This window comes from Epinephelus fuscoguttatus, linkage group LG18, assembly GCF_011397635.1.
Source record: "Epinephelus fuscoguttatus linkage group LG18, E.fuscoguttatus.final_Chr_v1".
Taxonomy (NCBI): Eukaryota; Metazoa; Chordata; class Actinopteri; order Perciformes; family Serranidae; genus Epinephelus; species Epinephelus fuscoguttatus.
Window position 1 is genome coordinate 21,358,019 of NC_064769.1, and position 16,347 is coordinate 21,374,365.

At 41.0% G+C, this 16,347-nt stretch overlaps 2 protein-coding genes across 4 annotated transcripts in view; both read left to right on the forward strand.

Moving 5' to 3' along the window:
- The window catches only part of LOC125905492 (rab GTPase-activating protein 1), a 99,095-nt gene that overhangs the window by 43,659 nt on the left and 39,089 nt on the right, over positions 1-16,347 (forward strand). The gene's annotated exons all lie outside the window — the stretch shown is intronic.
- Positions 5,643-11,755, forward strand: LOC125905493 (probable G-protein coupled receptor 21). Its single transcript, XM_049603457.1, has one exon. The coding sequence runs from the start codon at positions 6,587-6,589 to the stop codon at positions 7,802-7,804; it is 1,218 nt and encodes a 405-aa protein (XP_049459414.1). The 5' UTR covers positions 5,643-6,586; the 3' UTR covers positions 7,805-11,755.

Consider the following 16,347-nt stretch of genomic DNA (forward strand, 5'->3'; position numbering starts at 1 on the left):
TTACTACGTGATATTCAAAGGTGTTTAAGCCACCTTTCACCTACATGAGGGGGTCAGAATGTTAGAAATGTCTCCTATGGTGTATGAGCAATGAGCATACACACATGCGGATATGTGTAGTGTGGACACAATGTGATCAGATAAACACAGGCCTGGTCCCCAGACCTGCTGCGCCAGCCTCCTGTGGAGAGCAAAAAACAAGTGCTCATATCTGTCTGTCTGCCTGCCTGTCTAAGTCTGACCCACATAATGACCTGTATGCCTGTCTGTCTTTATAACCGTTTGTATTTGTGTACGCCTGACTTCTACCTAGACCTGTTTGTGCTCCTGTCAACTCGCGTGTCTTCCTGCCTCTCTCTGTCTACCTGCTCATTTGTGTTTGTCACACTGTCTGCTTGCCTCTTTTCTCGCTCCTCTCCCGCTGCCTTGGCGGCCTGGCGTGTCTGCTTCTTTCTTTTTCTCTGTGACTGGAGGCCCGCCTGTTTCCCTGTCCCATAGGTTTATGTGTGCATTGCCGTTCTGACTTCAGCTGAAATGGAAATACTTTTAGATGTTTTCGTATCCTGCTTTGAAGCTAGTTTCCCACATTATAAAACACACAGTGGATGCCTGAAGGTTCAGACAGTCAGATGAAAGAATTTGGAAATATTTTCTGCAGTTGAATGTGAACAGGCTTTTGTGTATCTTATTATAATAATGTTTTTGTCTGTGACTATGTAACAACTCTCACCGCCCTCGCCTGATGTTGGTATTACTTTTATGTACTAGCTCCAGGCTCACCGTGGAGACCACAAAGATAAACATCATTAATTCTCAGATATTAATGAGGGTGTGTTAGCTGTCCAGTTCTTTGAAATTCTTTCCATTTCTATTCCTACCAGATGTTTCCTGTTTTAGTAAAAACCTTTGATAGGGCATCAGCTGATCAGTCCTTTTTTTCTCTGTCATATCACGCTGATACAAAACTTGGCATGGTGTGACTGCTTATTTTTATATTTATATTAAAACAGAGCAGACTTATCAGGATTATGAGCCACCAGCTGAATCGTGCTGGATGGTGGTTGTTAATAATAATCAGATGGAAGTCAACCAGAAAGGCAGTTGCAAGTTAATGATTTTTTTTCTTTTAATGGTTGATTAACTCAGCTTGTCAACAGAAAATGTATTCCCTTTTTCGGAATGAATTATTTTTTGTTAGTTAAAGAAGTATCTCACTGCTGGAAAAACCATCCTTTCATAAAACTGGGCTTTCTATGTAGTAGAAAGATGCAAATACTTTTGAAATTGGTGCTACATGATGACAGAAAACAGAGGTAAAGGAGCTATGGCATACGCTTTTGCTCAAGAGATGGAAAACCTACATCTACCAGAATGCACCGCACCACACGTGATCAATAGGCACTCCTGCTGGTGGTTGACAGTGCACGCTTGTCTGTTTTGACACAGCAAACAATATGGTGGCCAGCTGATAATAAATAATCTCAAATTACATTCAGACTTTGAGACAAAATATGTTTCTGAAAGCCTTTTTAAGCAGATAAAGGCAACGCAGTCACAGAATCTTGGCTCAGGTTTAATCAGCAAAGCCTAGTTTTACTGTTTAATTTCAGTTTTCTCAGTTTTTACAATAAAGGAAAAGCGCCCACTTCCTGTTTATAATTTCTCATGGCTAAACAGTACACTAAAACATGTTTCTAAAGATCTTTTAGGTGAGAAATAAACAATCCAGTAACAGAATCTTGGCACACATTTGATCAGCGCTGCCTAGTTTTACTGTTTGATCTCAGTTTCCTCAGTTTTTACAATACAGGAAACAGTTTGGCGCCCACTTCCAGTTCACAAATTCTCATATTACAGCTAAACAGTGCAGTAAAATATGTTTCTGAAGATATTTGAGGTGAGAAATAGGCAATCCAGTAACAGAATCTTGGTTTATATTTGATCGGCACTGCCTAGTTTTACAGTTTGATCGGAGTTTGGTCTGAGTTTGAGAGAGGGGCAGGTCTCTTTCCTGATCTGCTTCTATACTCTTTGTATCTGTGGTGGTGGGCATACGAAAATGGGAAAGGGCAATGTGTAGTCTGAGCAACAGCCCTAAAGCCAGCAAAAATCTGATCTGGGTGCTGGTGAGATGCAGGGAATTCTACCACAGTTCATTTACACATACCACCCACATAGTTATGATGCTGGTTGAAAATCTGCAAAGTATTCCTTAAAGTAAAAATGAAAGACATTTGCTGGCATTTTGCAGATGAATCACCACTGATATTAAGCATTAATTAAATCCCACCCTTACAGTAGTTACAGCAATGTCAGTAAAGACCAATCACGTTATTAACCAACAATATTATTTGACATGAGAACATGAAAAGTATTTAGCACAGTATTTTTAACACATGCTTTACAGGACTTTACGGCCACTGTATTGTTGCCAGGCTTGTGGTCAAGCTGCTGGACGCCTGTCCTTCAGAGATTAACAAGCTGTGAGGAAACATTAGTTACGTAGCTGACAGGACTAAGTTGTGCTCAGCCTGGCAACCAGGTGACAGTACATCACGCTCTTCCTTCTTCCCCGTTCTCACAGCTCGCTTTTCTTCGTGCTGATTTGTTTGTGCAACATTGTATGTCTTTCTCTCCTCCACCTCTTCCTTCTCTCGTCTTTGATGAGCTCTGTGTTTTCTTTGAGTCCCTTCCTCATCCTTTCCTCCCATCCCTCCTCTTGCTCCAACCCTTTTCGTTGTACTGTCATCTATTTTTAGCTCCTCGTGTGGTGGGCAGAGGAGATGCGTGAAAGCATGGGAGTGTGTCTGGATTGCGGGGGAGAAAGGTGCAGGCTGGTGTGTGTGTGTGTGTGTGTGTGTGTGTGTGCGCGTGTGTGAGAGTGGCTGTGTGGGTATGTTTGGGTCTCCATCACGCTACACCAAATTGCCCTGCACGAGACTCACTCTGCAGTCTTCAGAAATCCATTAGGAAGAGGATGTAGACCATGCAGCACTAAACCTGACAGTGATTACTACCCACTGAAGTTTCTAATTTTAGCACAGGATCCTGAGTAATTAAATGTAATCAGCACATCATATGATCTAAAAATAACTCAGCTGGTTATTAATCTAACACAGATTAAGTAGGCGCTTTGCAGAAGGGCTGACAGGGACTTGCAAGGCTAACCTGCTTTTAAAGAAAAGTAAAACAGAGTGTTCAGCTGAGTCCTTCAGAGTCTTGCAATAAAACACCTTCTCTGTTAATGTTGCCTGGAGGCAGATTAAAAGATGTCTGGTGAGGTCGTGCTACCTGGGTATAGCTGACTGTGTCAAAGCAACTCTCGTGTTAAATGGAGGTGCAGCATCTGATGATGCATGCAAAATCAGGAGCAGGTGCATATCTGTGTAGGGCTCTCTGGCCAAGTAGACAGGAGGACATGCACACTCAGACGTACATGGACAAAGTTACTGGTCATATGCAAACACTCTGTTACATGAAACATGAATATAATCTGAAAAAGTTTGGATCTTGTTTGTACTGTGTTTTCAGGCTGCAATCTATTTATGTGTGAGTTAGTTTCTTGATTGACTGCTAAGTTTTTGGTCTATAAAACATCAGAAAATGGTGAAAAATCAGTCAGTCAGTGTTTCCTAAAGCACAAGATGACGTCCTCAAATTTCTTGTTTTGTCCACAACCCAAAGATACTGTCACATTTAAGAAGCTGGCATCAGAGAATTTTGTTCAATGTTCAATTAATCGTTGCAGCTCTACTCACTTACAACATTAAGACTACTTTCATAAGAAATTAAGTAGTTGCCACTTAATACTGACTATTTCTACATGTCCACATGTAGTTTCTGTCTCTTTCCTGCTCTTTCAGAGACACGTGCACACATAAAGTTGCAAAGTTCAACAGCAGACAAAAAGCAAACACTTATATATCTGTTCAGACCATAAAGTAGGCCGTTTGTGTAATTATATATTACACAAGTACCCTTGTAAAAGGCACAAGTACTGAGAACTATGTGAGCATGTGCTTATTTTTTAATGGGATGCTATTTCAGTGTGTTCATTTTATATAAATGGTATGTTTCATTACTGGGAACTTTGCCAGCATGACCTCTAATATGATTTTTTGTAATGCTTTATGTTGAGACATTCCCACATGACACTCCAGCAAGTTTCAGTACAAATACCTGAAGAAGAACATCGCAGTTCAACCTAGTCATAGAATTCTTTTTTAAGTGTCCAGGTTTGATTAAGGCTATTATAGCTATTGTATGTAATGTCAGCAAAGCAAGTAAAATATACAGTTTTACAGTATAGTAAACCGTCTTAGTTGAGTTTATTAGTTTATTAAACCTGAGCTAGACTAGAACTAGACACAGCTAGACCAGTGGCATGTGTTTTTTTTTTTTTTTTGTTTTGTTTTTTTTTGTTTTGTCAATAGTCTTATGCACAACTTTTTATACCGTTTTCTGCTACATTAGTCTATTTTTTTAGATATGTTTTAAACCTGTGAATTTCTCCAGTACACTTTAAGTGGCCCTAGGAAATGTTATTTTTAGCAACATTTTTATTTGAACATGCTGAACTGCCAACACTGAATTGCGGCTTTCAATGTCTCCTTCACTTGCAGTTTGCGCCTAGAAGGCAGAGGCAGTTACTAATTGCATAATTACTTGCTGCGTTAGTGAATCGGCATCTAATTACACACTGTGCTGTGAGCGCAAATTAAATTATTTGCGCTGTGCTTTCATGTATTCAAATTCGTCTCGCAGCCTCTTAAGCTTTTCTGTTGCTGTTGTTTATTATTAGTCGATTACAAATCTGAAAATGACTAGATTATTATAAATTGATTTATCGCGTTAAGTTTAATTCATTTTACAGTAGAGTACCAGAATAAAAGAAATCCCAGAGCCAGTTAAAATGCAGTCAAGGCTCCCTTCATAAATACATTTAAAAAAAATGTAACACATTGACCTTAATGGATGCTTTCAAAAGAAATGAAAGACTATCATTTATGTGGCAGCACTTTTCTCACAGTTTGTCCCTGTGCTTTTTATTCACGGAATGTGATTTTAAAACCCACACACATAAAGAGCTGATTTACCCTTTGTACGATAATAAGCACGTACTGTATAGTATACTTATATGCACAAAGCTAAATGGGGACCCGCTGTCCTGGACTGTGTGTCCTTAGTTAACAATCAGATTAGGAAAAGAAATATTTCCTGTAAACTGCACCCAGGCACATAGTTATTGTTTTCCTTTAGACAAATACAATAACTTTTCTGCAGTGAAGGAGGACAATGTCCATTCTTACAGCTCAAAATGTCCTGTCTTTTGGGAATTAGGTGAGAGGCTGTGAACACTCCAATGTCAATTTTGAACTATGTTAACACTGAATGTTTCTAATTTGACAGTGTGAAACCGAGTTTGAGTCTCCGGGTTGATTATGAGAAACACTGGCACCAAAAAAAAAAAAAAAAAAAGGCAACAAAAAAGCAAAACAAAACAGGGAGGGTTGAGAGGGTGGGGGAAGGAGGCAAGCCTCGTGCCCTTGCAGTTGATCATTGGTTGGAGCCACGGGGAAGGGGAGGGGCCTCGGTGCCACTGTTTCTGTAGAGAGAGAGGCAGAGGGAGTGAGAGAGACAGAGCAAAGAAGGATAAATGAACACGGGGGGTTCTCCCAGCATCGGTATGCCTGCCTACCTCATTTCCAGTCCAGACAGAGTTGCTGCTCCTCTAGATAGAAATAACAGCTGAGGTGTGTTTGTATGTGTGTGCGCGTGTTTTAAATATCAGTCACCCCCGCGCACCGCCTTCATCCCTTCAGCTCATGGCAGTCTGCTGTGATCTTACTGCGAAGGACCAGACAGAAACTGAGACAAGAGCAAGCGGACACGGAGGAGTGGTGAAAAGAGGGTGAAGGAGAGGCAAGGAACAAGAGGAAAAAGAAGAGGAAGAAGGAGGACAGAAGGAAAAGGAGAAATTACCCTTAATGCCACCTTTCCTCAATTTATGCACGCAGCACATTACACAATAATGTCTTTTCACTGGAAGCTGTGTCTGTGACTCTGTGGACTACAGACAGATAAGAGAGCTTCAGTCAGTGCTTTCTGCAGCTGCAGCAGATGTTGAAGACATCTTTGACTTTATAGGGAGCGGAGGCATTTCAAGCATAGATCGGACTGGAATTCCTTTAAACAAAGTCACATTTCTGTCTGTTTTTTTTCCCCTTTTTGTGCCTTCAGCTGGGTTTGCTTTATCTGGAAAAAAAAGAAGACAAGGAATACACACGTCTCTTTTTGTGTGTTAATCTGTTTCTACCCCGGTGGTTTTGTATTCTGAAAAAAACATAACTGCCCGCACCGAGGACAAACCCAGGGGGCTTCCTCACCTTTCTCTGTCCTTTCCATCCCTCCTGCATTAAAAATGGCAGATGGCAGCAGTCTCATCATGGAACCGCAGCATGGAGCTTTTCGTTTGGACTGAAACCATACGGCTACATTCAGAACCAGCCAGCTACCTGTCAAAATAGCAGGTTCTTTGGTTCATCGTACCCTTGAAGGGCCCCTCGGACACGTATTCCTGCCCAAGATGATGAATTCCTCCCTGGATCCACTGAACCAGAGCCTAGCTGACCCGTCAAACTTATCTGCTCCCTTCTGCCTGCTTGAGATAGGCTATTCCCAGATTTTCAGCACCTGCCTCCTTGAAGTCTCTATTATACTTCTCCTCACTGTTCTCATTATTTCTGGTAACTTGGTGGTGATTTTTGTGTTTCACTGTGCCCCCCTGCTCAGCCAGCACACCACCAGCACTTTCATCCAGACTATGGCGTACGCTGATCTGCTGGTGGGCGTGAGCTGCCTGTTCCCCTCCCTGTCCCTCCTCCATCACCTCCAGGGCCTCGATCCCAAACTCACCTGCCAGGTGTTCGGGTACATGGTGTCTGTTTTGAAATCAGTTTCAATGGTGTCGTTAGCATGTGTGAGTGTAGACCGCTACATCGCCATCACACGACCTCTGACTTATGCGTCCCTAGTGACACCCTGTCGAGTGCGCTGCTGCATTGTTCTGATATGGTTGTACTCTGCTTTGGTGTTTCTCCCATCTTTTCTTGGGTGGGGGAAACCTGGTTACCACGGGGATGTGGTGGAGTGGTGCGCAGTTGAGTGGAGGACTCGTCCGGCTTTCACAACTTTTATTGTTGCACTGCTCTACGCCCCTGCTGCTCTCACTGTCTGCTTCACTTACGCCAACATCTTCAAGATCTGTCGACAACACACCCGGGAGATCAGCGAGCGCCACGCGCGCTACCGACCCCAACAGCTGCAGGGTACAGGATTGACAGCGGGATCTGCGGTCAAGGACAGCAGTGCAGTAGAGCAAGGACAGTTGCCCCACTTGTCCCAACCACAGTATCAGCAGCCCACATCAACATACCCGGACAAGCGATACGCTATGGTACTGTTCCGCATTACGAGTGTGTTTTATATCCTGTGGTTGCCCTACATCCTCTATTTTCTGTTGGAGAGCGGGGGGATCTACCACCACCCTGCAGCCTCATTCCTAACCACATGGCTGGCCATCAGCAACAGCTTCTGTAACTGTCTCATCTACAGCCTCTCCAATTCTGCCTTCAGGAAGGGCCTCAAACGCCTTTGCTCCTTCTGCTTACAGCGCAGCGGCAGTGGCTTTGGGGTTAGGAACACCAAAAAGGCTTTCGTTGGCTCCGTTGAAAAAGGATGTGCAGGGCCAGGGTATGGATACGGTCACGGAGAAATAACAATTGGCACAACATGTCATGTGTAGAGCAGGCACAGCGGAAACTCTTGTGCCAAATTGGCATTTGAACTTTTTTAAAATATGCCTGGTGTGCTTGCTGTAAAATGTCTCCTCTTTAAAGCTTAAATGTGCTGTAAAGAGATGGAAGGAGGCATCAATCTGCCACTGCTGTTTCTGTCGCATTTGGAGGTTACACAGGCGTCCTCTCTGCACACGCCACAGCGGGCAAAGACAGAGAAAGGGAGTCAAGAGCAGAGCACTGAAGGAGGCCTAAATAGCCCTGCAAGGTGTTTTTAAATGCTCAAGGAAACCCAGCGTACTGTACTGTATGGACAGGGGTGATAGATGGAAGAGGGGAAGAAGGTGTCTGAAAATCTCTGGAGAAGTGAACATTTTCATCAGTTTCCTTAAATAGGAAGTGAATCTTTAACTTATTTTGCCAAAACATTACAAGAAAAGTGTTCTGAAAAGCTGTATGTGAAACAGTGCGACCTTTGTTGCCAGATCATCAGCACAGTATGAGCTGAATGCAAAGAAGAAGAAATGAATGCAAAACACAACAACAGTTGACTGCTGTGTTTTAGTAATGTGGTGCCGAGGTGAACTGCCAACAGCAAGCTCTTTAAATGTTTTCACTTGCTCTTACCCGCCCTCAGTACCTGAATACTAAAAGTGATGCAACTGTGTGTTTGTGTATTTGTTGTGTCTCTTGTTGACTGATTGAGAAGTGGAAAGAAGTGGGCACCTTTGTTGTTTGATTATGTAACTACACTTTTTCATAACTGTGTCAAAGACAAAGCAAGACCAAGAAAGGATGTATTTTTACACTTACTTTTCACTGATTGTTGGTACATCATTGGGCTGATTTAAAGGCTTTTAATCAAAGGTTAAAACGAAATGTCCTTAGATGAATGACCCTTGAACTGTGATCCTTACCGCTTGTCTTTGGGATTTGCTGAGAAGAATAGTCTAATGAGAAGTCTTGGATATGTGATTGTGGAAATTTCAAATTTACATCATTATTTTGCCCATATCTGGGGACTAGTGCATGCACACACAAACACACACACACTCTAACACAAGAGGATCACATACAGAACAGACAAATAGCTCATTCAGTCTGCCTGCAGGCTGACCTCTCACCTCTGTGCAGCACCTTGAAGACTTCCTGTTATCCTCAGTTGTGTGTGTGTATGTGCGCCAATATGTGCATGCACATGTTGCATTCCGTCCTTTTGTCCCCATGTGTAGTTTTGAGGGTTCATTTCATTCAATTTTGATTTTAAATACAAATCTATCAAGACTAATTTAAAGCCCAAATGAATCCAAGTGTGCATAATGTCTCATAAATTCAAAAATTGTGAAAAACAATCTCTTTTTTCAACAATAGAGACTCATGTCATGGTTTGTTTAGGTGCAGATAATCTAGCTTTATATATTTAATCTACCAAAGAAAGTTCAACAGATCTTCTTGGATTATGATATTGTTTTTCTAAATATCTAAAATAGGAAGATTTAGTAAAATGTAAGTGGGTTGTACACAAAGTTTGTGTAGGTCCACTGCACTGTGTTGGCTCAGTGATGCCTTGTGGGCATGAATACGACTCTTTCTCAGTATATAGTGACATATTGTTGCCTTGATGTGAAAATAAACTGTTGAGAAAGTGTTTTCCATACAGTTAGGGAGGGCTTAATTTATAGACATGTGACTGTTTTTAGAAGGAAGGCACAGACTGGAAATTGACATGAAAATGTACATTAGCTAGCCTTGATTTCACACACTTTTCACACAAACCTAAACCCCTATTGTTGTTGAGTAATTAAAGAATCTCACTGTTAATTCACAAGTCAACTCGTGTAAAACTGAAAATAACCAGGAGCAAACACAAGGCTCAGAACTGTTCATTTAATATTGTGTATTTTAATTTATTTGTTCACGTGTGTATAGGTGTGTATGAGTGTGTGTATGCAGGAATGTTAGGAGGCGACCATTGGCTGAATTGGACTGTTAACGGTGTTCTAGCAGGGGTGCTAAACCGAGTTTCATTGCTTTACTAGCTGCATATCACTCCCCTCGAGTATACTGTATCTTGTGAGTGTATGTGAGTATGATGTACAGTGGTGGTAGATAGATTCACATGTTGTCTTTAAATATTTTGGCTGTCATCTGTGAAGCATTGCCAAATATTGTAATCTTTCCTATTTGTACAGTCTTTTGTTCGGAAATGGCATGTACAGAAATGGTGTGTACAGAAATGGCGTATTGAATGTCTGATCTGATTGTCAAACCACAGAAGTTTATTTTTGTAAAATTACTTAGCTTCTGTCTATTCTCTTGTGAAGTGTTGCGGGCGCTAAGTAGATTTAGCATGCTTACCTATTGAAATGATTAAAGCGTTGTCTTCATGAAGATACATTTTATTTTACTTGGTCAATTTCTATCTTCTGTGATTGGGAAAAAAAAGATTTCACTGAATTTGAAGACAGAAGTTCAGCACTAAAAATGTGTAAATTTTGCAGCAGTTAATGGTACAGTTCCTCAGAAATGTGTAAGATTCAGGACAAAGTGTCTTGGGAAATTATTGTGCCAAAACATACTCACATTAGCACACACACACACACACACACACACACACACACACACACACACTTTTTCTTTTTCTTGTGGGAAAACGAACGACTCTCATCTTCTCAAGGAGCAACACTATAGTGGTGGCTGTCTCGAGGGGCGGTGCCATGTTAGGTAGGATTTGAGATAACAAGAAGCAATATAAACACTGTGGCTGGTTCAGGAAGCCATTTGTGGTTTAATTGCAGGCCTCAAAATAATTGTTGATGGGGCAGAGTAGCAAAATTGGAAGACCATCTTCTTGTTTTTTTAGGTATGAAAAGAATACATAAAATTGGTGCAAATAAGGACAATTACAACACTTCCTACCTTCCATAGCTGTTTCCAGAGTTCTTATATCTTTGTGTGTCTTTTTAATTTATTTTAAGCCCTTTACAAGTAATCCAGAGCCATTAGAGAGTGACTGCGGCTTCTTCACCTTCCTCTTCTGGCATCTTGTGTGGTTAGCAGACAGCTTTAGGTGCATTGCCATTTTGAAGAGTTGGGCTACCCAGATGTGTATCTGTCTTGGGAACAAGCATAGTCCTCATGTAGCATATTGTATTTGTGGATCAATGTAAATAAAATTGTAGAAACTGTGTCTTTGATTTAATCCAGACATAAAACACATGACATTGAAAGGTGCAATTGAAGCCTTTTTCAAAACACCCTATGAAATCAATCTTGAGGCACAAAAGTTTATCTGTACCATATTGTCCTGTCAGTTCAGAGAACTTTATACTTTCAGTTAATTTGGTAATTAACAACAAAAGTATTTTACACCAACTGAACGCTGGTTGGCTTTTGTGTCTTAGAGTAGACAGTACCCGAACAGGCAACAGCCTCACCCTTTAAGTGCACTTTAACACACACATTCCCACACAACGGTATTCTCTTATCCGTCTCTTAATCTGTATTGGATTTTCTTCTCTGTGTTTTCATAAGGCTCTAAATAGGCCACACTAGACCCCCATTAATGGCTGACTCATGACCCAGCTGTTCTGCTCAAGAGATTATTATCAGATCAAGACGAGGGTGACCACTGTAACAAAACCTCGGTCTGGAAATGTCCCAAAAGATGCAGGAATTTCACTCTGCATGTGCTTTTGTCCACAATGAAAGTTGGAAGTTGCTCACAGTCAACAAAGGGCCATTTGTAAATTTCAGATTGAGATAATCCAGCCATTACTGTATTAGATCCTGGCAAACCATGTGACGTTTCGTACGTCAGGGCAGTTTAATTTGTGATAAGGTTTTTGGAAGGCATATGCTTTTATAGTTGGAGAATATTTGGATAATGCAAATGATCAAACATGTTTAATTTTGCTGTTGTGAAAGTGAGTCTCTGTGACAAATAAGATATTTTTCATTCCATAATGCTTTGTAGGTGACAAGCCTATATGGCATTATAAGATGTACATGTTGTGTATCTGTACTGAGCAAATAAATGTAATGTTATCTCAATGTATTCAAACGTCCTTGTTCTCATTACTTTGCTATGGCACAATTTTCAGTTTCTCTACCCTCCCACAGGTTAAGTAGTGATCACCACTCAAGTACATAACACAGATGCTGCTTTATTGTTGACAAATATCACAAAACAGACCCTTTTGCACAGTTATAGTCAGTGAGGTGGAAAGCTTGGCTGAACACTGCTGGCTGGAAATCAAGTAGTGTAGTTGATAAGGAAAGTAATAGCATTGCATTCACACAGAATTTGCCATCATTTGCCAAATTGTGCACGCTTTAGCCTAGATCTCTACAGATTAAAATAAATTGTTGCTGTGTTAACATGCTGTAAATGGACTGTAATACAGCAGCACCATATTTGTGCAAACAGTTGGTCTGCTGAATTTGAATGCCTGCAAGGCTGCAGTGGGAAACATCAGTGCAGTCAATTGGAAAGTAATACCATAGGAGAATGCAGGCCATTGTAGTTTTGGCTGTGTATGTGGTGAGTATGTGGTGTTGTTATTGTGATTTATATTGCTTCTTCCTCTGTCTGTCATCTCTGCTCTGATCAGATATGCATTTTGCTTGCTCCCCTTGTGCTGAAGCAGCATACCAGCGCACAAATGGCACAAAAAGTAGGGCATGAGACAGACGATTAAGATTTAATGATAGATGACGCTAAGGTGAGGAAACAGCTCTATGGGTAGCTTGAGCATGTGCTCTGCCCATTACAGGTTATTGTAAAGGAAAGACTGAAGGAATCACTGGGTTTAACCAGCTATTTGTTGTATTAAAATTAAAAAGTGCAGTTGTTTGTGATGAAAGCATTTGTCAAGGCTCTACAAATTATTTACAGAGCATTAAAATGAAAACAGACACCTTCAACTTTTCCGCCTAGACCGCTTCCATGTCCTATTATTGTTGGCATCGCTGTTGCAAAGACAACCGGATCACTTTCGAGTTTTCTCAGAGCCTAGCAACGGGGCTCTTTTACTTTTGCCAGGTAGCATTTCCACAATTACTTTTGTTGTTCCACCATCTGCCATTTTCGCTACTGGGGATAGCATCTGCAAAGAACTTACATTGATACTCTTTGGTAACTGAGGGTAGCTACCGATAGCTACTGTGGGAAACAAAAGCACTGTCCTCTTCCTGTTTTGGTTGTGCAATGGTTTACACACTTCCTTTGAGCTGTAACTCAAGCCTTCATTTTCCAGGGAGATCCTACCTGGTGGCAGACAGAATTGCATAATGAAAGCAAAGCTTATACTGTAGGGAACCCATCTAAACGCAGATGATGTCATTATTCTGTAGCCATTACATTGTGCAATCAACATTTACCTCATAATGATTCGTTAAAGTAAAAAGCTTGTCTCATTACACTTTAAAGGTACTGTCACATTCTCTACGAGTTTGAATCCAGTGACATAATTTAAGTGAAGCACTCTGGCTTGTTTTGTGGGGGAGAAAGGCTTGTATTGAGCTTGATGAATATTACCTCGTGTTCTCTTGGCATCTCAGCAGGGTCCTTCAGGAGCAGAGAAAGAATAACAGAATGACATGTCAGCCATTGTGTTGAGTCAGAGAAAATCAGGGACATAAACAATAGAGGGCCAGTTACTCAGCCTTCCCACGGAAGCCCTACTCCGGTACTTTATTCCTAGCTTTAGACGCACTCACAAACACACACAGATACAGACACAGTGGCTTTGGCATTTTGGTCTTACCCCCAGTGAAGAGTTTTTATTTTACGCCTGCCAGAAGAACATGATTTGTTCCTTCACTTCCATTCAGTTTTCTTTGATTTCTGTACATTACTACTATGATAATAAACAAAGAAAATCTTGCTTGACTAAAATTCAACCAATTGATTCGTCAATAGGAAAAAAAAATCTGCATATTATCTTTGAATAAACTAAATCGGTCACAGTTCACTGAGTGCATTCTCCCTGTTAGCATTGTGTGCACCGAAGTGTTTTTTTCCTGAGGCCTGCATATGTTTTTAATTCTTCGCAATGAGAACGCTAAGTATTTACACTGTGCAACAGTCACCGGTAGTGTGACAACCGAGTGCTGCACATTTTACGTCTTTGGGTAAAATCGCTGCAGCCACTCTGTCACTTTATACCCAGCTATCAAGTCACAGTCTGAGAGGAGTGGGACAAATACCAGAATGACCAACTGTCACATCCTACATGTACAAGAGCTGGACACAGTGGAAGGAAAATTTAACACTGCTGGCCTCATAGACCGATGGCTTTGTCGTCTTTCTCTACGTATTTCAGCCTTACTTTCATCCAGAGCAAGGGCTGACTCAGCAAGTAGCCTACTCTACCTTGTTCCAACATTTTTATTTCTTAAGATATTCTGTATCATAGCAATCAGATGCAACCAAAGCAGAAAAAAATGCTATGCCCCCAAAATGCCTTCAAGCACTCCTAGCTGGGCATTTTTAGAAGAGCACTTGGTGGTTTCAGCTGGGAAAGAAAGTGCCAAGGTGGCCTTATTCAAGTAGTTGGTGAAGATTCTCAGTCATCCAGGTCACGGTAATCATAAGTGCTATATCGTATCCAGTTGCTTACGATAAAGCACTTATGCTGATTCAAGTAACACCAGCGTTTGTTCGACCAATGAGAATTTGGTCGAATAGGATCATATTGACCAACCAATCAATTGACCGACAAGAAGGTGTCTGCCCTACTGGAAACAGTGCTCCGACGCATCCACTGGATTTGTTTGGTCAGTTAAACAGAAACTGAGTGTGAGAAGTTGTAGCTGTTGCAGGTGTCTTTGATTGTCATACCTGCCACAATATTTGCTGTTGATTCTCAAGAATGGGGAAACTGTTGATTGGGGCTTAGACTGTTGGCTTCAAAGAGATCTGTGGCAAAACAAATTTGTCACCTTTGCAATAGCAACATTCTTATTACAGCTTTCAACTGACACGGTGTGTCATTAAACAAGTTTGTGCAATAGGACGATGTTGGAGAAACATCCAAAAAAATAAAACATATATAGTTTCTGGCACACAAGATAAGTAATGATTAATATACCATAGCGATTATGATGAAAGTAGGGGATACATGTTTTAGAGATATTTTTATTAAATATCTTTTTAAGGGCAAATGTCGATTATGCCGCAAAAGAGATTTCAGAGTGTGTTGTAACTAGGGCTGCCCCCGACTAAGTATTTTCCTAGTTGACCAATAGTCGTCATTTAGGGCCACTAGTTGACTAGTCACCCGCATATTTATGATATTAATTTAGCCCCCTGTTAATGACGCTGTTGACAAAGCAGTAATGATTGTGCTAAATGGCTAATGGGCATGTAGCTACTTCCATGTTTCAGATGATACGTCATGTTTGTAGTCGACCAATGAAGATGAGTTTACATATCACCTTGAGTTTGTCCTTCATCTTCTCAAAATGATCCCACACTTTGGATTTCCTGCCCGACATGTTATTAACTAGCCTGTGGAATAACCACAGGTACCAGCTCTGGAAATTAATGTGACTTCTGTCTGACTGCTGAGCGTGGCCACTTCCTGTGTCTGTCCTTTCAAATTAAATTCCCACATGATCTAGTCATATAGACTTTGATCTATTTTGACAAGGCGCAGCTCCTCATAGAGTTTCATGTTTGTTTGTTGATTTTTTTTTTGTTTGTTTGTTTTTTCTGTGACTAAGCGACCACTGAAATCTTGCTGACGAATGACCTTTCTGGTCGACTAACGTTTGGTTGACTATTAGGGGGCAGCCCTAGTTGTAACCGACTCAGTCCAAGGTGACCAGCTATAGCCTACCCTTTATAGCCACATTCAAAGCCTACATGGGTTGAGTTTTTAAGTATCTCTCAAAGCCATAATATTGAATTCATATTTAAATACATTTTGTCCTTTACTGTCTTTTTATACATACATTTCCATAGAGATACAGTATCCTTAGCATTATCTCTCTTTTCTATTTGTCTTTCTCTGAATGGCTTGAACTCGCTCGCACACTTCCGTTCACTACCATGAGACACTGGATATGTTTTCTCTCCCCTCTCACGCTACCCTCATTCCAAACCTCGCTTTAACTGAATAGACACACAGACAGAGAGGAAGCTAATTGGCCATTATGTCAGAGGTCTTTGTACATGCTCTCAGCACTTCAGATAAGTATGGCTAAGTGGTGCTTGTATAAACATGGATCCTTATCATTCACTGAGAGACTGTAGCCCAGTGTAATGGGCTCTTCACACTGGTCACACTAATGCCACCCCTGCGCTCTGAAATGCATCAATACCAATTTCTAGATCAAGCCTTCTGGAGCACCTGTGTGCACCTTATCAGAGCCTTAAGTTCACCCCGGTTGAACTTTACTGATATTCTTTGTGATGAGCCCCTAATCTTCCAATGGGTTTTTGATTAATCGATTAATCATTTGATCTATAAAATGTCAAAGAATAATGGAAAAAATGCAAATTACAACTTCCCGAAGTCCAAACCCAAAGGTTCTCAGATTACAA